This window comes from Macaca nemestrina, chromosome 15, assembly GCF_043159975.1.
Source record: "Macaca nemestrina isolate mMacNem1 chromosome 15, mMacNem.hap1, whole genome shotgun sequence".
Taxonomy (NCBI): Eukaryota; Metazoa; Chordata; class Mammalia; order Primates; family Cercopithecidae; genus Macaca; species Macaca nemestrina.
This window is the reverse complement of record NC_092139.1, coordinates 59,329,285-59,354,023: the sequence shown is the minus strand read 5'-3', so window position 1 is coordinate 59,354,023 and position 24,739 is coordinate 59,329,285. Positions and strand designations below refer to the sequence as shown.

At 37.3% G+C, this 24,739-nt stretch overlaps 1 protein-coding gene and 1 non-coding gene across 2 annotated transcripts in view; both read right to left on the bottom strand.

Moving 5' to 3' along the window:
- Nucleotides 1-1,616: 1,616 nt before the first annotated feature.
- Nucleotides 1,617-24,739, bottom strand: part of LOC105467289 (POTE ankyrin domain family member G-like) — a 30,681-nt gene continuing 7,558 nt past the window's right edge. The window contains exons 4-11 of the mRNA XM_071079788.1: nt 23,518-23,624; nt 22,050-22,187; nt 19,490-19,560; nt 13,608-13,678; nt 12,181-12,225; nt 10,968-11,134; nt 3,526-3,649; nt 1,617-1,843 (exon numbers count right to left, since the gene is read on the bottom strand). Coding sequence (XP_070935889.1) covers nt 1,622-1,843; nt 3,526-3,649; nt 10,968-11,134; nt 12,181-12,225; nt 13,608-13,678; nt 19,490-19,560; nt 22,050-22,187; nt 23,518-23,624 — 945 coding nt within the window. The 3' untranslated portion in view covers nt 1,617-1,621. The remainder of the gene's footprint in view (nt 1,844-3,525; nt 3,650-10,967; nt 11,135-12,180; nt 12,226-13,607; nt 13,679-19,489; nt 19,561-22,049; nt 22,188-23,517; nt 23,625-24,739) is intronic.
- LOC139358977 (U6 spliceosomal RNA) lies at nt 20,681-20,787 on the bottom strand. Its single transcript, XR_011614477.1, has one exon. It is a non-coding gene; the product is annotated as a U6 spliceosomal RNA (small nuclear RNA).

Below are 24,739 nucleotides of genomic sequence, written 5' to 3'. Positions count from 1 at the left end.
TTGTTGGAGGTGTCGATATGGCACTTAGGGTCTTTGCTCCCTTGATATTCTGAGGGAAGCAAGGGCAGTTCCACTGCAGAGGCAGTGGCACAGAGGATTTCAGTTGCTCCTGGAAGCTCAGTCCAGGGAATTGCCAAGTCGCTACAGGCTTGATAGTTCCAGAGGGGGGCTGGCTGGAGACCCAGGTCAGGAGGGCCTGCCCATCGAGGAGATAAGATATGGAAATGGACACCCACTTAACAGTCTGGCCACTTTTCCGTGGGGCTGCTGTGGTATGCTGGGGGTCCACTCCAGTCCCCAATTGGCTCCTATTTTCCAGTGCCTGAAAGTATCAGCAGTGAAGTCTGCAAAAAGGCAAAGATGATAGCCTGCCCCTTCCTCTGGGACCTCTGCACCCTCGGAGGTATGAACCGGTTGCCAATCTGTACACACCTGTAGGATGTGGCTGGAGGCAAGTTGAGAAGTCTTGCCTAGTCAGGAGGAACAGGAACAGGGACTTACTTATAAAAGAAGCCTGGTCACATTTTTGTAGAGTGCCTATGCTGTGCTGGGGGTTCACTTCAGCCCCTGGTCACCTCAGACACTCTGAAACGTGAAGGGTCAAATGGCTAAGTCGTCCAAACAGCAAAGATGACAGTCTGGTCCTTCCCCTGGGAGCTCTGACTCAGGGAGGCCTGAAACCTCTGTCAGCCAGAGAACAGCAGTGAAGGTGGCTGGAGACCCTGGTTGAAAGCCTGCACCCAGTGACTAGAAATGTGTTCAGGGACTGACTTAAACAAGAGTCTGGCCATGCTTTTGCAGGGTGGCTGTGCTGCACTGAGACACCACTTCAGCCCCTGGTCAGTGTGGGCTATCCAAAGCCCATGGGCCAGAACAGCTAGGTGCCCAAACATCAAAGGTGGTGGCCCTCCCCTCTCTCTGGGAACTCTGTCCCAGGAAGGTTTCAAATCTCTGTTGGCCAGGGAACACTAGTGGGGGTAGCTGGAGGCCTTAGGTGGGAGGTCTTGTCCAGTGAGGGGGAACAGGATCAGGAGCCTGCTTACAGAAGCAGTCTGGCCATGATTTTGTAAAGCAGCTGTGCTGTGCCACAGGATCTCTTCTGCACCTGGTGGGTTTGTAGTCTCCAAAGCCCACACACTAGAATGACTAAGTTGCCTGAACAGGAAAGATGGGGGTCTGCCCCATCTTGTCTCTCAGAATTTATCCTCTGTGATACAGCTTAATGTTTAGGCTGTTAATTTTACTGTCAGCATTAGAGTTGTTCAGAAAGAATCTCACTGTTATCTTTTAGGTTAGATATATGAGAATTCATTTTCTCCTGTAAATAAACTTGTTCATGTTTGTTCTCTGGAAAGAAGTCTCTTTCATCTATTTGACATTGATCACAGTCAGGTAGAGCAGTAGTCAGTCTAAAACGACATGATAGGATTTCCATTTCCAGTGTTTCCTAGCTGTGTCTTACATCCTGCAGTTCAGAACTGAGCATTCTCAGTGGTCAAAACCCTAAGCTGTCCACTCTACTGAAATACTGATTTTTGCTAATGCTTCCTCATTCAATTTTACAGCCTTTAGAAGTTTATCATTTTTCTCAGTTGTCAAAATGCTAAGCTGTCCATTGTACTTAAATATTGATTTTTGTTATTGTTTCCTCCCTCAATTTTACAGCCTTTAGAAGTTTATCATTCTTTGCTTTCACACTTTCAATTTCCTCCAAAAGTTTCCTTTCCCTTAGCTGGCTCTGCTGTTTTATTTTGTCTACTTCCAGTTTCAGCATGGCAATTTCTTCCTGCAACATGCAATTTTCATGCAAGAGATCTTTTTCTTTCTTATGGCTAAGAGAAACCTAAGTAAAGAAAGGGAACTTTTAGTTAGCACTCAAGAGAATGACATATCATGATTTCTTCTGAAATTAAAGAATGACATTTATATTTGTATAATGAAAGAATTTCCATAGTGGATATCTAACTGGAAAAATGTTGGACAAAACTTCAAATCTAAAACAGTGTAAATTCCAAAAAGTTGAAATATTTATTTAAAGACCATGAAAAATAAATCCCTAGAGTATTTTTAAGAATTTCAGAATTGGAAAAGCCTTTCTCTGAATTATAAAAACAACCAGATGCATAAAATATAAGATTAATATGCTTGAGTATATTTTTAAAATTGGGTTTATACTCTGATATCTAACCTATCAACCACACCCTTGTAAGAGCCTTAGCTATGCATATATTTGGACAGAAGCCATTTCTTAAAGTTCTTTAAGTTCCTTTTTCTGAAGAATATTTTATCAATATACTGCTTTTCTAATATTTTTACAGTCAGTTATAAGAATTGCATTTATTCATAACTGTTTAAGCATTGTGTCCTTCCACAATGTACACATCGGCATCTAAACATTGCACTTCTACAAACAACACTGAACTCATTTAAGATCACGATTCTTAAAAGGAGAGGTCAAAAAATATATGCAGCCAGGAGCAGTGGCTCACACCTGTAATCCCAGCACTTTGGGAGGCTGAGGTGGGCGGAGATCATGAGGTCAGGAGTTTGAGACCAGTCTGGCCAACATAGTGAAACCCTGTCTCTAGTAAAAATACAAAAAATTAGCTGGATGTGGTGGTGTGCACCTGTAAACCCAGCTACTCAGGAGGCTGAGGCAGGAGAATCGTGTGAACTTGGGAGGCAGAGGTTGCATTGAGCTGAGATCGTGCCATTGCACTCCAGCATGGGCAACTTCATAAAATCACTGTTACTTTTGTGGTGTAAATGTGTTAATACAACAGAAGCCTTATATTTCAAAATACAAATGGTAAATAAGATACAACTTACAATGTTTTTCTTAGAAATTGTGAGATTATTTGCCATTGCAATAACTTTTCTTTCCTCTTTATAATGTTTGAAATAGTAATAAGTGTGAAATAAGGAAAATACACTGAAATATTTCTCTGGGAACAAAATGCTTATCAATAAATTATCACTCAATGTATATCATGGCATGCCATTGTATTCAAAACTCTTTGCATTGAAATGAGAAACTTCTTGGAGCAAACTGTTACTCTCCTCAAAAGTAAGGATAATGACATCCACAATATGGCCTCTGACCCAGCTATATATTTCCTACTTTCCTATTAGTGAAAATAACAAACTGATTTCTCTATCAATATTTTTAAAAGATGAACTAATGTCCAAAAACTAGAAAATCTGTTGTCAGTAGCAAAACTTATTTTTGATATTGGAAAAATCATCAATTCTTATGAAAAATATGAAATGCTTCTCCTTTGGATTGAGGCCATTGTGAGGATCACTACTTGACTGTTGCAGTCAAATGTAGCTGAATTAAGAACATGGTTTTATCCTGTATGTACAGGATATGATAAAGGATATATGGAGTGTCTGTGTATATATATACACACATATGTGTGTATATATATGTTTTAAAAATCCTTTATCCTTTCCAAAATACATAAAGTTATTTTTTAAACAAATACATATATTAAAACATTTGAAAATGACTAAAGAAAATACCTCAGAATTCATTTCCTTTTCAGCCACTTCCATCTGCTCTTGTTTATTAGTCAGAATCTCTTCTTGTGACATTCCAGCGATCTGTTCTTCCAAAACTTGCTTCTGGGTATCATTTTGTTCATCACTAGAAGAAATTTTGATTTTCATGAAATACTGGAGGTATCCCTAAAATGATCTACAGGGCAAGATGGTGCCATCAGATGCCATTCACACAATGTATATCTGCACATTAATCCAAGACAAGGCAAAAGGATCTCACATCCGTTAACCCAGCTCTCCCCAACCATGTTGGCACCAGGGACTGGTTTTGTGGAAGGTGATTTTTCTGTGGACCTGAGTTGAGGGATGGTTGCAGGATGATTCAAGCACATAACATTCATTGTGCACATTATTTCTATTATTACTTATATATAATGAAATAATTATATAACTCACCATAATGTAGAATCACTGGGAGCCTTAGCTTGTTTTCCTGCAACTAGATGGTCCCATCTGGGGGTGACAGGAGATGGTGACAGATCATAAAGGATTAGATTCTCATAAGGAGTGAACAACCTAGATCCCCTGTGTAAGCAGCTTACAAGAGGGTTTGAGTCACACTCCTATGACAATCTAATGCCACCACCGATTTGACAGGAAGAGGAGCTCAGGCAGTAATGTGAGTGACAGAGAGTGGCTTTAAACAGATGAAGCTTTGCTTGCTCACCTGCCACTAGCCTCCTGCTGTGTGGCCCAGGTCCCAACAGGCCAGGGACTGGTACTGGGTGCATGGCCTGGGGATTGGGAAGCCAGCCCTGTGTTAACCCATACTTTTTATCTTTATTTTTTGGAAACACTTTCCACTTATATTCTTGATTCCTCTGTATTTTATAGACAACTTAGAAATTCCTTTTGGAACAAGACAGGGTCTAATATTGTGTTTTTAACATACAACTTTGAATTAATTTTATCTGTGTATGCGACAGAGATGTGAAATAAACTAATCCTTAATCACTTTCAATTTTACTTTTATTTCATGCATATTAAGAATAAAACTGGGAAGTCCTAGGCAGAGCAACTGGGCAAGAGAAATAAAGGACATCCAAATTGGAAAAAAGAAAATCACACTATCTCTTCATCAATTATATGATCTTATCCCTAGAAAACCCTAAAGACTCCTACAAAACACTCTTAGACTTGATAAATAAATTCAGTAAAGTCTCAGAGACTACAAAATGTACAAATACCAATGAGTAGTACCACTATACACCACCTACAGCCAAGCTGTGCATCACAACAAGAACCCAGTCCCTTTGACAATGGCTGCAAAAGAGTAAAATACCTAGGAAAATACTTAACGAAGCAGGTGAGTCAGCTATAAAAGGATAACTGGAAAACACCACTGAAGAAAATCAGAGATGACACAAATAAATGAACATACATCCTATGCTCCTGGACTGAAAGCATTAATATTGTGAAAATGACCATAGTGCCCAAAGCAGTCTACAGATCCAATACAATTTCTATCCAAGTACCAATGTCATTCTTCACAGAGTTATTTTAAAAAGCTGCCATTCATGTAGAACCACAAAAGAGCCCGAATAGCAGCACACACAGAACAAAAGGAACAAACATGTTGGCATCACATGACCTGAAAACTGTAATTATTTTTAATGAGGTAAAAATGTATAAGAATATCACTGTTACTGTACAGAGAAGACAGTGAACAAGAAAAGAAAAGGAATTTAAAAAGAGAATATCACTACCATATACATATATTAACTGACAGACTAAAATCTCCTACTGGAGATTATGTTAAGACTTGAGCAAAAGCTTCTAGAAATACTAAAAACAGAAACAAGACAAATAATTTTAAGGAATAAATTTTACAGAGAAATATGTATTTTAAAAAAAGAAAACAGATCTTCCTGAGAGCTATTATTAACCAATTCATCTTGACCAAAATTTTAAAATGAGGTGTAAAATTCTGCAATATAAAATAGATTCATTTTGACCATAGTTAATTGAAGGCAACTTTTAAACCAAAAATGTTCAGTTAAAGTTGAGTCTAACTTAGGAAAGAAATGACCTGTACCAATGGTAACAAGAAGCCACCCAGAGCCAGTTTGAAAACTAGTTAACCAATCAATGACCACTGGTCTTGCTCACCAACCACTACAGATGTGAGCAGCTTGCTTCTGAAATACAGCCAAGCAGCAGTACCTGCTCCATCAGAAGAGCCAGTGCCTGACCAGTATTCTTCTTACTATAGGAAGCAAAAAAATTCCAACTCTGTCTTTTTATTTCAAATACCAAAGGTTCATAATCCCTTGAAAAGAATTTGTAAGTCCATTAAATGTGCCACCCCAATTTTTAAAAAAATAAAAAGTGAGTGGCTGGGTGCAGTGGCTCACGCCTGTAATCCTAGCACTTTGAAGGGCCGAAGTGGGTGGATCACCTGAGGTAAAGAGTGTGAGGCCAGCCTGTCCAACATGGTGAAACCCTGTCTCTACTAAAAATACAGAAATTAGCCAGGCGTGGTGGCATGCCCCTGTAATCCCAGCTCCTCATGAGGCTAAGGCAGGAGAAATACATGAACCCAGGAGGCGGAGGGTGCAGTGAACTGAGACCCCACCACTGCACTCCAGCCTGGGTGACAGAGTGAGACTCCATCTCAAAAATCAAATCAAATCAAATACTAGTAAAGTTTGCAAGTCCTCTGACTCAGTTTACCATAATTACAATTATGATTACTAGTAAAAGAATAAATAATGAATAACCACAATATTGGGCTTTTCACCCTAAATAAAAAAAAATAGTATAAAGAATGTAGCTTATTATAAAGAGCCAAAACAATTTTTTAAATGCATATAATTAGCAGGCAAAACTATTAGAGTGAACCACGTCAAACTTTTTAAAAGTGAGAATCAATCAAACAATATACCCAGGATAAACTCCATTCACTCATTTAATAAGGATTTATTAGGTAGCTACATCCAGTATGCTAGGCCTTTTTCTAGGCAGTGTGGATATGGTAGTGAAAAATAAAATCCCAATGCATGAGAGTGAGGTAAACACACAATAATAATGGACACAGAAGACAAAATATACAGTACATTAGAGGAGAAAAACTAAAGCAGGAAAATGAAATGTTTACGTGTTTGATGGGGAGGGTGGTGGGAAAGTTGAGATGGTCAGAAAAGTCTCTGCTGACAAAGGGGATTTTTTTTTTCTAATACAAAAAACCTTTTATTTGTATATCAAAGACTCTAAGAAATGATGACATAAGGTTAACAGTGTTGATGTCAAGATACAAATGGGTTTGAAGTTAGAGATGATAAGTCACTTTGTTTCATTGAACCTTCCCTTGGTTGCATTAGAGAGCCTCCCTGGTACACTCCGAATCTTAAGCATGATGCGTCCAGGTAGTACATGGTTCTTCCTCAGAAAGTGGTTGTTCCATAATGTGTTTCTTTTCACCCTTTTTCTACTTCTTAGTAGAAAGGAGGTTTTATTTTTTTAAAATTATTATTATTATACTTTAAGTTCTAGGGCACATGTGCATAACGTGCAGGTTTGTTACATATGTATACTTGTGCCATGTTGCTGTGCTGCACCCATCAACTCATCAGCACCCATCAACTCGTCATTTACATCAGGTATAACTCCCAATGCAATCCCTCCCCCCTCCCCCCTCCCCATGATAGGCCCCGGTGTGTGATGTTCCCCTTCCGAGTTTGTGTCCTTTGTAGGGACATGGATGCAGCTGGAAACCATCATTCTTAGCAAACTATCACAAGAACAGAAAACCAAACACCGCATGTTCTCACTCATAGGTGGGAACTGAACAATGAGATCACTTGGACTCGGGAAAGGAGGTTTTAAATAAAGAACTGAAGGAATGGAAAGAGTAAGCTAGGAGGATATCTGGGGAAAAAGCATTCCAGACACAGGGAACTGCCAAGTACAGAGGTGTGCTTGGAGTCTTTAAGCACTAGGGGTAGATAAGGGATGGCAAGAATTTCAGTGAGGCTGAAGCAGAGCAAGGGAGATAATTAGGAGGAACTTTGACACATACTCAGAGTGAAATGGGAGGCAATCAGAAGGGCTGGGGCACAGGACTGACACAATTTGACTTATATTTTAAGTACAACCACTGAGTTAAGAATTGATGAAAAGGGAAGTTTTTAAAAGCCAGAACTATCAATTGTCAGTCTATGACACTCATGTAGACTGCAGATGAGGGTGGCTCAGATGTAGAAGATATGACTGGCTTCTGGACATATTCTTCAGGTAGACCTGACAAGATTTACTGAGAGATTAGATGTGAGGTGTCAGAGAGAGAGAGAGATGAGTCAAGAATGACACTGAGATTTTTGGCAGAGCAACTGGAAGAGTTGCCCTTACACAAAGTAGGAACGACTACATGAGGTGTAGATTTCAGGAAGGCCATCAGTAGCCCAATTTTGGGTCTGACAAGTGTGTGATACCCAATAGCTAACCAAATAGAGATGTCAAGTAGGCAGGCTGATATGGAAATCTGGAATTAGGGAGAGAGATCTGAGCGAGAGACATACATTTTGAAATCGCTAGCATATACATAGTAGAAAAAGTCATGAGGGGCTGGGTGCAGTGGCTCATGCCTGTAATCTCAACACTTTGTGAGGCCAAGGCAGACAGATCACCTGAGGTCAGGAGTTTGAGACCAGGCTGGACAACATGGGGAAATGCTGTCTCTACTAAAAATACAAAAATTAGCTGAGCATGGTGGCACGAACCTGTAATGCCAGCTACTCAGGAGGCTGAAGCAGGAGAATCGCTTGAACCCAGGAGGCAGAGGTTGCAGTGAGCCGAGATCACACCACTGAACTCTAGCCTGGGTGACAGAGTGAAACTCTGTCTCAAAAAAAGAAAAAGTAATGAGAGAGAAGATTGAGGACTGAGCCCTGGGAAAAAAATAATGTCAAAATGGAGAAAGATGACGAGGAGCAAGCAAAACAGATCATGATGAATGGACTAGAGAGGCAGGAGGAAAAGCCTGAGGGAGTGAGGTCCTGAAAGCCAAGTTGAAGACGCTGTTAGAGAGGAGATGTCCTCCATTGGCTCAAATACTGTTGACAGACTAAATAAAATGAAGTGTAAGAGAAATGCCTAGATTTATTACAGAAAAAAATTAGTGATAATCTTGAGGAAAAACAATGTTGGAGGAGTGCTGAAACTGAAGACTTACTGGTGTGAGATTAAGAGTGAATGAAAAGAAAATTGAGTTCATGAGTGTAGACAGTTCTTTTAAGGACACCATACTTAGAAATCATGACTGAGAATGTTGTCATTTTCTTCCACAGTCATGGAAAAGTAATAGACAATTAGTTTTAAATTTTATATAACAGGTGTAGTCTTCAAATTTTACATAACAATTATATATTTTAAAGATTATAAAATTATACACATGTGGCATTAAAAATGCCAGACTGAGGTGTTAAATTCTTAAAACTATAGAACTAAAAGTTACCTTGAACATTTCTAGATTCCATAAACTGAATATCACTTTGTTCATGCTTACACGTAAAGACCAAGAAACACTAAACGTTTCAAGGAGAGTATTTCTTGCTTGATAAAAATCAGCCAATTCTAGAACAGTTGATACTCATCAAATATACAAAGTAATTGATCACAGTAAACTACTGAGTTCTATCAACAGGAATAAAGTGGTAGAAATGCTGAAAATAATCTTATTTTATAAATGAAATTTTTAAAATTATATGAAGTCACTGTGGAAAACTATGGTGTGGTGAATACTGAAATATATCCTTTTCTCAAAGGAAGGATAATGTCACACATGCAGGACACTTTTATGAGTAAGAGTTACTGCATTCGCAGCACCTTCCTTTTAGCACAAGGTCAGCACATTAGCACCTGTGGGCCAAATCCAGCCCACTGCCTGTTTTTGTAAGTCAAGTATCTTGGAATGCAGCCATGCTTATTCACTCTACAGTCCACAGAGTCAATTAGCTGGGTGTGATGCTGCACATCTGTGGTCCCAGCTAGTAGAGAGGCTGAGGTGAGAGGATCACTAGAACCTAGAAAGTTGAGGCTGCAGTGAGCCATGATCATACAACTGCACTCCAGCCTGGGCAACAGAGACCTTGTCTCAAATACTCAAATATATATATATACACACACACACATATATATATATATATAGAGAGAGAGAGAGTTTGCAAACCCTAAAATATTTACTAACTGGTTCTTTGCAGAAAAATCTGGCCAACTCCTGGTTTAGTAGATGAAAGATCCTTTGATATATTTTAATAAAAGTTTTACCCAATATACTGAAACATTTATATTAAATATAGATCCCTATGTACAATCCCTTGGCAATATTCAGATTGAAGATCCAATATTTCAGCACTCAGGCACTGACAACAAAAATTTAATAACTAGCAATCAAGGTAGAGTGTAAATGTAGCATGTAGCTTCCATTTGCAACACAGCAGATATTACAAGAATTCTAACAAAATTATCTTAAGATGTGTTATCTAAAACTAAAGGCTTTAAATACATTTTAATTGTGAAATAATCAGTTTATATCTAACCTCATTTGTAAAAAAAAATGGTTGCATACTACATTATTTTCTGGGAATGAAAATTGAGTTATTTCCTATTGGTAAGGATTTACTTTTGATAATGATAATTTCCTACTGAAAAGGATTCACCTTTTTGATATAATGATGCTGTAATAAATGTCCTTATACATAAGTATATATGTAACAAATCTATATAAATATCCTTAACATACATATATATCCTTACTATGTTATATATGTGTGTGAATATGCTACTAAATTAATGTTTGAAATGTGTTCACCAACAGTGTGCGAAATGTCTTTTTCAATGAGACCATTTCCTTTGCAGCAACACAGATCAAGCTGGAGACCATTATCCTGAACAAACCAATGCAGGAACAGAAAATCAAATGCCACATATTCTTGCTCATTAGTGGGAACTAAACAATGAGAACTCATGGACACAAAGAGGAGAGTAACAGACACCAGGGTCTACTTGAGAGTGGAGCGTGGCAGGAGGCAGATGACCAAAAAACTGCCTTTTGGGTCTTTTGCTTATTATGTGGCTGATGAAATAATCTGTAGCCCAAACCTCCATGATACAGTTTACCTATGTAACAAACCTGCACATGTACCCCTGAAGCTAAAATAAAAGTTAACTAAAAAGAAAAGAAAATGCCTTTCCCCTCAAATTTGCCAATACTGGTTATTTCTCAAATAAATTTATGACTAGAAAAAATGGTAACTCGTTTTTTGCTGATTATCATTTTTCTGATTACCAGGTGAGGCTGAATATCCTAGCAAAAGTACAAAATTTGTTAATCATGAATATTAGCCAAATTAGGATTAGTTTGACAGCACATGGTTGTCTCCTGTTAAATGTTGCCATAGGCTTACCTGTGATACTCTTCATTCTCAGTGTCAGGAAATTGCTGACTTTCCGGTGTTCTGCTCTTGCTTTGTGGATTTAATCCATCATCACCATTGCCAGCAGTGGCATCATTAGTCAGGTTTTCTGGTAATCTCACATGATTACTTCCGTGCTTCTTCATTACTTCTTCAACCTTGAGTGGAAGTTTGATATTAAGGATGGTTATCACTTTATTGAATAAAAAGAAACTTTTTAATTGATTTTATCAATTGACTCAGTGTATCATTATTTTAGTCATTAAAAATATTTCACGCTTAAGTTTGATCATATATACATAACTATTACCATATAATTTTAAGATGCAATTATCATATCATTAGTGTATCATTGAAATATTTGTAAAGTTTGCTTTATTTCTGTTTGACTGAATAAAATAGAATTTTCCAAAATTCAAAAAGGGCCCTCCTTCATTTTGTGCTTTTATTCCCAACCACTCTTCAGAATCTTATATATGTATTTACCCCATTTGACTCATGGGAACACACAAATAAAAAGACAAAGACGCAAAATGTGTCCTCTTCTGTCTTTACCACCTAGATCTTACATTAAGCAGTTAGATTTAGAGGATGAGACACTGTGGGGCTTCAGGAATAGAAAGGAAGATTGCCCTTTTCTGCACTGAGATTTTCTTCTCCCCCACTGCCTTTGACCATTCTTTTTTCATTTGGTTCCTGGGTTATCAAAAACATGATGGTTCTCACTGAAACATGGGAACCAAAGTTTGCCACAACACAAGGAGCAGAGTGAAACTGCTGAGGTAGGAGCATGGAATCCCAGAAAATGAGATGCTCCCCAAATTTCACATTCAATAGTCATACAATTTTCTAGCTGGAAGATACACAGAATAAGAAATTATCTTCTTTAGCCACATTATCTATTGATAATCAGACTAAAACCAAAAAAGATAAAACGATTGATCCAAAGCTCCTAAAGTGGCATGACCTAGCATTTTACAGCACCATTCAGGATTATTTGAGAATAATGAAAGAGTATCTCTAGGGTTTGTATCTCTTTAAACCTCAATGTACAGAATTCGTTCTGAGTTAAATATTAAATTTTTCACTGATGATTTATGCTACTTACATGATAGGATCATGTATGCCTACACTTAGTACACTTTGTTAAACAACATAATGTAAAAATTGAATTCAACAGAAACATTTGAATATAAAGGTATACCTCTCTATCACAATCCTTGTTTATTTCTTGTTCTTGAGATATTTCCTGTAAATGCAAAAATAGAAGGTTAATTTGCTTGTTGTATTTCTGTGATGTCTCCTCTCTTGGAATGCATGTTTTTAAAATAATTTTATTTTAAGCAATCAAGTATGGACAAAGAAAAATTAGAAAATAACTAAAATTAAAATTTAACTGTCAAAATAGTTAAATAAATAAATAATTAATTAAAATTAAAAATTAAATTTTTAATCTACATTCAGCTACTGCCACATCACTGGCTTCTGACTAACATGTGAAAAATATTTCACCTTAATCAAAGGGAGAAGAAAAACATGAACCAGCAAACTTAACTTTGTCACCATTTGTTTGGACTAAACTTAATTTGTTCTGTGTTAAATCTACCAAAAATGCATCAGCAGATGATTTGTAGTGTTGCAAAATCTTCCTCACTTGAAAAGAGTTTACCTCACCAAACCCTAACCAGTGAGCCTCTACAGATTACTAACTGGATTGTAGGCATGCTTTCAATTATTAGGAGCTGAAATCTACACCAAACAGAAAGAAATGTAAATTCTTAAATGTTAATTGAAATTACATGTTGTAATATGATAGTGTTATGTATCTAGATGATCTCCTTAAGTCCAGTTCTAATATATTCTAATGTGTACTAATTACAGTGGATAAAAATTTTAATAATCTGTACTGATTTTCTGCGACTGAAGTAAGTTCGAATGTTATTGTGTTTCTGTACTAATACCAAAGGTCCCACTCTGCAAGATATGATTCTTGTAATAGGCATTTGGGTTGCTTTTATGACCTGGTTCCCTCCCTGAAGAGAAATGCTGAGGTCAGTGAAAGACCACAAGGCAGAATATATCTTTCACCTTGCTATCAGTGACTGCAATATAAAACTGCAGATTTTCAAGCGCTGGCCATGATTACTCTTTAACCATGAATCCAGGTCAGGGACCATCAGTGTTACATTGTTCATAATTCCATTGCTTAATAATATAATCCAATAATTGATGTTACTTTCTTTATCATGTTAGGGTGTTGTAAGAATAAAAGAACAAAGTTCTGGAATTTCTTTTGCCTCTATTCCAAAAGGAAAGATTACCTATAAGCTAATCAAAAAGGTAGATAAGAATATTTCAAATAAGAATATTGTAAAATAAGAGTACTTTAAATTTTATAGTGGTTATGTTTTTAAGTTAAATTTCAAATGCTAAATTAGAATCTATTGATTCTTCTGTTAATGAGATTGCGAATTTATTAAATTTTAAGATTCTATTAAAAAGTTCTTAGAAAAAAGAATCTATTGATTCTCAAAACCTAGTCTGAAAGGTAATTTCCTTTGAACTATCTAATATTACTAAAGCAAAGAAAATAACATTAAATCAAAAATTTAAATTTAAAATTCTCCATGCCTCTGGCTGGCTATTTTCACTGCCTTTAAGCCTTTGTGACTCTTCCTCTGATGTCAGCTTTAAGTCTTGTTCTGTTGAGAAATCCATATATTCAGTTAAAATGAACCACTTAGAACAGTTAAAAACTATTGCCTTTATAAAAATAGATTTAAGACAACATTTTATTTTATCTTATAAATTGAGTGTTTAGTGTTTCATGAAATAGTTACTTAGGAAATCATTCTGTAAGACTTCAACAAACCACTTGGGGAGACACCTGATAAGATTCACTCACAAATTCATCCACCCAACATAAATGAACAAAACCACCAGAAACACAACTTTAAAATACAGTAGAAACATATAAGGTAACACAGTGTGTTGTTCTCCACTTCTTAATCATGAAGCAGAAAATGTAATGAGAAGGAAATTTAGTTTTAAAGAGAAACAAGTTTTCCTGCACTTAGCTACTCTGACTCTAAGGATAGTAACAGGCAGGGCCCAGGTAAGGTCGTGTTGACCCTGTCCAAGAAGCCAGAGCCCACAGGTATGGGTCCAGACATCCCAGAGCAAGGTTAAGAAAACAAACTCCTTTACCATCCTCCCTTCCCCGCAGCATTTACTCATAGCTATTTTTACAAATGCATATATTTTGCAAGTTTCTGTTTTCCTTCAATGTAGTTGCAAAGTCACAAGCTATGCTGAGGTTGCAAAACTGTCACTATATGATTAACCACCTTTGTTCTGCTTCTGTAAGCTTGCCTTTATAAGCCAAGCTCTGCCTTTGTTCAGGACTCAGTTGTTGGAAGCAAATCTGCTGAGCTGCTGTGCACCTAAATAAAATCCTCCTGTTTCACCCACTGGGTCTCTCCTACCTCCTGTTTTCTGCAACAATAGTACCTTATAAATGATTTGCAAAATTACTACTAATGCCTTTATTAGTGTACAATGTCTTCCTAATATCTAAAATGTTTCCCTCCACTATTCTGACAAATTTATTTTCTTTTCTTTTTTTTCTTCTTTTTTTTTGTTTTGAGCCAGGGTCTTTCTCTGTCACCAGGCTGGAGTGCAGTGGCACAATCTCAGCTCACTGCAACCTCTGACTCCCTGGTTTAAGCGATTCTCCTATCTCAGTCTCCCAAGAAGCTGGGATTACAGGCATTCACCATCATGCCCAGCTAGTTTTCATTTTTTTAGTAGAGATGGTGTTTCACGATTGGCCAAGATGATCCTGATCTTTTGACCTTATGATCCACCTCTTTAGGCCCCCAAAAATGCTGGGATTCCAGGTGTCAGCCACCACAACAAGCCTTATTTTCATCTTTTAAGAGCAATGCTGTGTGAAGTCTTCCTTGATTCTGCATGTCTTTCCCTAGATAAAAAGGTACCTCCTTCCTTGAGGCTGCCTTCGTACTTCACTGATTTTTCTACTGCATCTTTACCACCTGAACTGTACATTATTCCCCCACATGTCTGTCCCCTCTGCTCCAAGACTGCAGGGGACAGTCTTGCACATCATATTTGTAAAAACAGTCTTTATTTTACTCAGATATTTCTTATTGAGTCCTGCTACATACATGCTAGGCATTAGGGTTTAAAAACAATGAAAATAAAGCATATCACAGATGGCTTTTCTAGAACACATGCCCAAGCAGAGACTGAAATATTGAGGCTAGCCAGATTAAAAGCGGTAGAGGGCAGGAAAGGGTAACAGCATTCCACACAGCAGCAAGAGCAGGAGTGAGGCCTGAAAGAGTGAACGAGTGAGTAGGACATTACCAGCAGCTCAGTAATGCCAGAGAAAGGGCGCACAGGGAAAAGGGCTAAAGATGAAGAGTGGGGCAGAAGTCAGATTATGAAAGCCTTATGTGTAATTTTAAGATGCTTGGACATTAATGTTCAAGAGTGATCCCTGGTCCTATCTGCATTTAGATAAAGATCATTTTAATGCCAAAACCAATATTCCTAGTGAGCTGTTATTCCTTAAGACAAGGTGACAGATAGTTCATGTGGACACAGCTGAGATGTTACTATGTAGCAAATTCTCAATAATTCTCATGAACACTTGGAAAGTCAATTCTATAATAAGTCAAAGAAATTACAATAAATCACTTAATATTTGGTTTGGGAAGGTGCTTTCTAAAGTTATAGTGCATATGAATATAACTCATAGTTGTGGATTCAGAGCTGTGACAATAAAGCAATGAAACCATGATGTGTTTGAGTCAATGATCTTTAGATTTCTACCTAGTCTTCCTACCCAGTCTGTAAATCCTAAGTATAATCCTGGTACTCACTCTCAAGTTTACATTAATTACTAGCCTATACAAAAAACACTCTTTCTCTTACTTCTTTTTGTTATTTATATGTTGCTTTGCTTAAAGAAAGAACACAAAAATGCCCTGCTAAAGGGATTCTGTTTGGTTGCAGGCGTCAAGAGGGGAAAAACAGAAAGCATATTTTGCAGAAAATGGTATTTTAGAAGTCAGAACTATGACATGAAGTCAAGCAGGGCACTCTAGGGCTGAATTTGCTGTGCTTCTTTGATACACTCCTTGATCTCTTTCTTTTCTGGCAGCCATGACTCACACAGGTCATGGAGACTATCATTCCCTAAGAGGAACATAACTCTGATATTCATCTTTATCTACTAGGATCATGTGTCCCAATTCTGTGTTCTGTGGATGCTGACTTTCGGTCACTGATGGTGATACACATGGACATTTTCATCAACTTTCAGATTCTTGGGTCTTTGACAAGTCTTGTTACTGAGAGTCAAACTAGTAGGATGTGAGTTATAAATGCTGGTTATCCAATTACCTACTCAAAATATCCTACATGAATATTCCATTAAACATGCATAGGAAAAAAATGGTCATTCCTGCTGACCTGCAGCTCTTTGCTCTTCTGTATTCACCAGAAAATTTCCTACTCCTTCCTCATGTCCAGGTTAAATACTAGTGTACGACCTGGAAACCTGTAAATCATCTGACATTTCTCTCGGTCCCCCAAGCCTTTCTCATTCAATTATCACTAAATCATATTAATTATACCTCTCTTCTGCCTCTGCTTTATATTCCCACTGCCACTGGGTACATAAACTTTACAAAATGGCTCTTATTTAAAAGAAAACCGCCAGCTATTAATGTTAGCTCTTACATGAAATAAAAAGTAAGCAAAACAAATAAAAAAGGCATAACACAATAAAAACAAAGGCCAACATATTAAAATGAGTAACTGAGATTCCTAACTTTATTTCACCACGGATGGGTGAAAACCTTATAATACATTGATACTAGTCCAAGGATGTGTGACAAGCAAACTATAGCTGACTACTGCAAAAGTTTCCTTTGTCTCCTGGTTTCTTTACAAGGTTATATTCCATCAATCCCAGCAAACTATAGGCCACAGTCCAAATCCAATCTGCCTCATGGCTTTGTAAATAAAGTTTTATAGGAGCTCAGTCAGGCCTGTTTGCTTACAAAGAATCATGGTGGCTTTCACACTACAACAGCAGACAACAGCAGGGGTAAGTAGATATGACGGAGACCACATAGTCTCAAATATTTCTCACCTGGTCCTTTACAGAAAAAGCTTGCTAACCCATTTTACACCATAACCAGAATGCCTTAATACTCAAATTTAATCTTGTGACTCCCCTGCTCCCATGTCTCCAATGAGCCCCTGCAGCAAACATTGTCGGCTCCCTACCAATAGCCATTCCTTATTCTTTCTTGCTGAAGAAACACAAGTCTATTGGGATATTTATTATCCCAATCTCCCTCCTCAGCCTCAGAAAGAGAAACATTAATTCTAAGCTACTCACATATTTGCATTCCCAGTACCTGGTTTGGGAATGAGCAGGTAGTGTAACACAGCCAATGAAATATTACAGGAAGCCCCTTGTGTGCTTCTAAGTTTTCTGCCTGTTTAGAAGAAACAGGTGAAGAAAAGAAGCCCTTGAGATGTTGTGTTGTGAGAACAAGATGTTTGGAGCTGTTGCAGATTAGCCAACCATGAAAGGAGACATGAATAAAACACTGTCAACAGCACAGAAAGAGGGACAAGAGGGATCCCTAGGATATCACTTAACAAACAAAACAACTCTGGTTCCTACTGTTTTCGCCACTGCTCATCAGTATTTGCAGTCCAAAGCATTCCACCTGGTAAACTTCTCATGGCCCACAGGATAAGACCTGCTCATTTCTGTAGTATTAAAAAGTCTGTCATAAACTTGCCTTAGCTAAGTATTCACCTCATTCCCAACCTCTGGTATCTCACACTTTTGGTGCTAGCAAAAGTGAACTGCTCAGAAACCCTGCAAAGTTCACTCAAGCATCTTGTCTTTTGCACTTGCTGCTCTTCCTGCCAAACAGGCAATCTCCTTAGATGTTCCTTCTGGCCAACACACAATCTTGTTGCATGTTCCTTCTGCCAAACATTATTCTTCTGCTTCTTTACCTAGAAAAATTCTTTTCACTCTGCATGCTTCCCTTGAATCATACCTACTTTTTTTTTTTCAAAACTTTCATTCCTCATCACATATGTCTGGCACATAATCAATATATAATAAATTATAATTATAAGATTCCAGTGGGCATCTAGCACACAGTAAGCACTGAATGAAGTAGTAAAATTTTAAAAAATGACAATGATAATAACAAGCTCCTGTCTGTATTTTTAATTGTTTGTGTTTCATAGCGTTAGACAAGTGGTTAGTATCTAAAAGACATTTGATAGTTATTTGTTAAGTGGACAAGTGAAAACATAAATAGAAATGTTTTCTTTGTAAATTCTGTTGAAAAAGCACAGAAATGAAATGGAGACAGCTCTATTACGAACACCTTAAGGATCAAAACTACATCTATTTCATCTTTGTCTCCTGAAACTAATAAAACCTAACTTACAAAAGCTCTTTGATAAATAGGTGGCTAAATTAAAGTTGTCCTCACACCGTTTCGGTTATACAATGTATTAGGTGTCCACAACCAGGTAGCATACTAGCATTTTTGTTATTGTGAAACATTTTTCTACTTTTATTATAATCTCCTGAGCCTAGAGTTGGGCAATTTGTATATTTATTTTGACAATCTTTTGGCAAATGGTAGCACAGCATCTTGTTCTAACAAAATTACTGTTATCATGACAATTAACCAATTAACCTTGTTCCAACGAAGTAAATGTGTCTCTTTCCAACTTCAAATGAGGAGGAATGAAGTCAGTAATAGTGAGACCTTGTGGGGACAAGCATATGTAACATGACTTGTGCTTCAGCGTTCTTTTGTGATCAAAAATTCCTTACTGTTACTTTTTTATCTATGGTAGGACCACCCAGAGCAGGGGTCCACAACTCCCAGTCTACAGACTTGTACCAGTCCATGGATTATTAGGAACCGCACCACACAGGAGGAGGGGAGCAGCAGGCAAGCCAGGGAGGCTTCACCTGTACTTACAGCCAGCCCCATGGCTTGTACTACCGCCTGAATTCTGCCTCCAGTCAGATCAGTGATAGCATTAGATACTCATTGGAGCATGAACCCTGTTGTGAACTGCCCATCTGAGGAATGTAGGTTGTGTGCTTCGTATGAGAATCTAATGCCTGATGATCTGTCACTGTCTCACATTGCTCTGCCCCCAGATGAGACCATCTGGTTGCAGAAAAATAAGCTCAGAGCTTCCACGGATTCTACATGATGGTAAGTTGTATAATTATTTCATTATATATTACAATGTAATCATAATATAAATAAAGTAGCACAATAAATGTAACATGATTGAATAATCCTGAAACCATCCCCACCTTCCCCCAGCCCATGGAAAGATTGTCTTCCACAAAACCGGTCCCTGGTGCCAGAGAGGTTGGGGACAACTGACCTAATGGAATTCACTATCACAAGTCTTACCTGGATTGCTGTTTTCAGAAGAGATTGTTAGCATCTGTTTTTCTTTGTAGTCAGAAAGTAATTGGCAAATTCTATATATAAAAATGTAATAAACCAAATTACTATTTTAATACTGATATAAAAAACTTAGCAAATGTAAAATTCTTAGAGTATTTCAAACAATATCATAATATCAGAACTTAACAGTATTATCCCATCCACTTATGAGTACATTCTATAAACTTCTCTTGAAGCTTCTAATTAAAGAAGAAAAAAATGTAAGGTGAAATGCTCACAAATCGAGAGCAGTATGATCCAGCAAATTAGCTTGCATTAGCATGACATAATAGAAAGCGTTCCAACTCTGCTTAAGTCCTGGCTCCATAATGAACAGCTATTTGTTCTTGGACAACTTGCTTCTCTTAGGCTCAATGTCTTCTTCTACAAAGTGACGGCTTTGCTGCCTTATTTCACTAGGCTGTTATAATGATTTAACAAGGTGACATTTTTTAAATGCTCAGAGAAATAGTAAAGCAATGGAATAATCTGTTCCTAAACTTCATGACTGAAATTATCTCGGAATCCCAAATAAAACCCAGTGTGTATTTTGTTCATAGATTCTAATATGCAAATGTTGTAGTTTTCAGAAAATGTTATTAAGTCCTAATTCTACTTCTTAGTTGTTCTGCTCCTTATGGCTTATAATTCAGGACATCCCAACTATGTCATAGTTTGTAACTAAATTTACTCATAAATATCTCATTAAAGTAGCTAATGTGATTGTCCACTATTACAGAGTTGACCAATCACACCAAGGGCAGAAAAACCAATAGATGTTAAGACCTGGCTTGAACCAATGATCCTTCTCTACTGACTCCAACTCTGAGCCAGCAGATGTTTGTTAAGATAATGCTTTATATTGATGTTCAATTGCAGCTGACATGGAGACCAAAACTCTATCTTTATTTTTTTTTTTAGTTTCCATGAAGAAGTTGCAAGTTGACATTCTCTAATTTTTGACATACATACTAACAACATATTTTGCACTGAACATGTTATTCAGCTCCAAGTCATCTCATAGACCATCTTACATGACTATTTTTTTAGTGCAAATCACAATTTCATTATTTTGGTGGCACCCATGTTGCTTTGATTCACACTGTTTCCTTAGAGCTAGTCAGCAAATAATCAAATAACCTTCCAGTGACTGCCCAAAATATAGAGCACTTCAAAAATTTGTGCTGCTTCCTTACGCAGAAGCCATGCTAATTTTCTCTGTATTGTTCCCATTTTAGGATATGTGCTGCTGAAGCAAGCACAAAGCCCTACTTTTACACATGATTAGTGATGAGTCATGGACAGGGCTTGGCTCTGTTAAGTCCAACTAACCTACTTGAGACTCTGAGAATTCTCTTCAATGGCTTCCTGTGAGGTAGAATTTAAAAATATTTTAAAATATTGAGCTACAGATGAAAGTAGCTTGGAGGATTTTCATTACCGTGTAAAACAAATCACTCAAGGGGCCCACCACAACTGGGAGCCACTGCTCAGGGAAGATTCATATGGAACTTTCTACTGCCTAAGGTTCTCTACAGGATATACAGGTGCCTCACAGTACAGATCTGGTAGCAAAGAAGAAACAAACACTGATCTCTTTCTGCCATATTATTTGAACCCCTCTGACCCTTTAGAACAAGCCCAATTAATATCTGCCAGAGAAAAGACCAACAACGGCCTCAAAGGATCTCGTACCATGAAGGTCTCAGCTAACTCTTGGCTAAGACGCGGGTTCCACATTAGGTTCTGAATATAGGGGGAAGGGTCAATTTGCTCTCTTTGTCTGCGGATAAAGGCAGGATGCTCAGCGGCCAGAGCAGGGTGCTGGTGCTTTGGGAACAATGGCTGAGCAAATAAGCATGGGTATGGGAACATACAAACGTTGTAACTTCAAAGTCGCTGTATGACTTGCCATGAAGACTTGAGGACTCTGAATCAGTAAGGGCATCTTTGTGTCAAAGATCAACCATTACCAGGCAGCAGGACCATTTGAGTGGCAACAATGCAGCAACAGGAGCAAGTGAAACATCAGAATGACTGGAATGTCCTTTTTTTCCCTCCTCCTTCTGACTTGATAAAAGGGACTGTCTTCCTTGGATTTAGTGAATCCCTTCAGTTATTGAAAAACTCAAGGAGTATGTAGGAGATGATACCCAGAAGACAGTCCAAGGCTTTCTGTTAAACTGGACATTTCAAGACCCAAATAACTAATCAGAAAAATCAAAGATATGACACTATTCTTTAATCCCATGCATAGGTGTTATACTTGGATGAAATGAACGATGTTGGGATCTCTAAGTATCAAGGTCTAAAAGTCCTGAGATAAAGAATCCTGTACCCATTGGTACCTCTAACTTGTCTTGCTTTTTGTCTGATTTCTGGCTGATAAAGGGGACTAACTGACTGCCACTCTAAAACTACCTGAACCACACTATGACATGTCACCTCATATGTAAGATGCGATTGTTATAATTACTTTAATCCTCAATTTAGCATTAACTAGCCTTTTAATGTAAACACTTACACATTATGATGACTAGAAACAGCATAGTCTCTGGCCATCTGTCCAGATAGATCTTTAGAAGAGACATCAATATTTTGCTCAAGTAGAAGGCTGACTATACTTGCTGATCCACAACGTACAGCAAGTATGAGAGCATTTCTAAAATGACAGAGATAATTTCTCCCTTAGGAACTGTAATAAACTTATTTTAAAAGCTAATTTTATATACTTTATCAATTTAACATCTTGCCTGTCCATGCAGAATTAAAGATTTACATGCACTAAAACACATAAGCGTCTGGGGTGCTTAAGTGTTCATCTTTGTAAAATACCAACAAGGTTTAAAGGAAGGGACAACAAGGAAACCTCTTATCTCAGTGGGGTATTGCGTAGTAGAAGACATTAATTTAAAGTCCTTTAATGGGCAAGAAACAATGCTAGTGTCACTTATCTGAAGTGGACAAAGGTTTAAGTGAAGATTTCCTTACAGCTTCCCTAGACTGATATGCTGTAATAGAAAATCAGCTAGGGGGTAAGATAAATAAGGGCTCTCTGCTTGCTGAAAGCAGTAATATTAATAATAATGGTAAGAATAGTAGTCATAGGAGTTTCAGTTGATGCCAATAAGCATGTGCTAGGCACTGAATTAAATGCCATATATATCTTCCTTACTTATGCACAGCCAACTTTGAAGGATGTATGCTCCTACTTTTCATATATGACAACATGTGTGGTGGTAAATAAGATTCCCAAGGTCACACACCTAGCAAGTAAGAAAGCTAGGGATTAAACCCAGTCTTGTGTGAATCCAAAGCCTAGCTCTTTTCTCTTTATCACCCACCTACGGCTTGCCTTCATTAAAGGAAAAGTGTATCCACTTAAAACTATCTTCACTCCCTCTCTCCATACCAATTAAAAATAAAAACATCAAAATACACTGGCAATAAAAAAGGAAAAAAGCTGTGAACCCATAGTGTGTGGGAATAGCAATTAATTGTCATGTAGGGATAAGCTAACATTAATATTCTTCAAACAAGGCAACTTAAAGTAGAGTCATTGAAAAGACAAAAGGATTCTCAACTCCTATTTATGTTCCATACAGCATATTTATCAGAAAAGCATAGAAGACACAGGTTAAAAACCACTAGAAAGGGTTAAGAAGTTCAATACTGAGTCATAAAGTAAACTAAAAGTTAAAGTTTACATTTCATAAAATTAATATGAAATCCCTTTAGCTAACATAATATCAGGTAACCAAAATGTCATACAACAAATAACATCAGTCAATACAATAAGAGAAGATGAATCCTACTAAAACTGTTCTTCATGTTGCCCAGTCCAAATAATTATTTTTCTGCTTAACTGATTTGTGTTGATACTGATCACTATGTCCCAATAAGTATAATTTAATCTTATTAATTTATTATTTATGACTTGAGTGACTGCTATCAATCTAGAACAACACACAGATTAAAAGAAATAACTATACCTTCCACATCTGTCACGTGCATTTAAATTAGCTTTTTTCTTGATTAAAAATTTCACCACTTGCTGTTTTTGTCCACGTACGCCAAGCAAAAGTGGTGTGAGGCCATGCTGTAAAACAATATAAAATAAAAACAATATGTAATTCAAAAAATTATGTATTTCTCAGCTGAACTGGAAACTTTATATAAGATCCCATGGACTTACACTCATAGAAAGTAAATCAAATGTAGCTGCTTCCATCTCACTCTTCTGTGCTTTCCCACATGCTGCTGCTTCCCTTGGAAACACCCCTTCGCTGCCTGACCACATCAACTCTGATCATCTCAAAAACTCACTTTCAACATTTACTGCTTCCAAGACTCTTTGCTTCTAACCCAGCATTTGGCATGGCACTTTTGGATGATGATTTTTTTTCCATTTAAACAAAGAGCTTCTTGAGGGCAGGGGATGTATCTTTTATCTCTATATTATCCAACCCTAAGACAAAATTCTTGTGTATAAAGCAAGAATTTGAATGTAAAATATTTCTTTAGTTTCACATGTTTTACCAAAAGTTCAAGCTCCAATGTGCAATAAAAATTGCTATTAATACTCATACTGCCCCTTTTAAGAATTTTTGTTTTTATTCATTTAAAATCTATTTGTATTTAATTTTTCCAGATTGTTAACTAAATAGGTAATCAGTTCACAGGATTACTGAAACTAACAGAATTCCTGTCTGTATTCTTAATAACTCCATGGATTTTAGTGTTTAAACCTGCCATCCTGATTATGTCAAACCTCTGCAAACTTAAGAGACATAATGGATAGTCCATAATACAGCTTCAATTGACAGAAAAAGTTTAGAATTTGCTACAATTTTAATTGAGAAAACTCTGCTCTTAACAATGACTTACTGACCTAAGCACTTGAATAAGTGAACAAAGAGACACAAAATCCTGAGAGGGCCATTCTCTACTTAATGAAAGACCACTCACTGCAAATTTCTAAAGACCTTCTGAATGGCAGGGAATAACTGAAGGTATAAAGGAAAAGGTATTATTCCGTAAGCTGATAGATAGTGCCAATAATATTCATTTTAATGTCTCAACCACTGATAAAAGTCAGAATCGGGCAGGAATGGTCGCTCACACCTGTAATCCTAGCATTTTGGGAGGCTGAGGTGGGTGATTCGCTTGAGCCCAGGAGTTCAAGATCAGTCTGGGAAACATGGCAAAAACCTC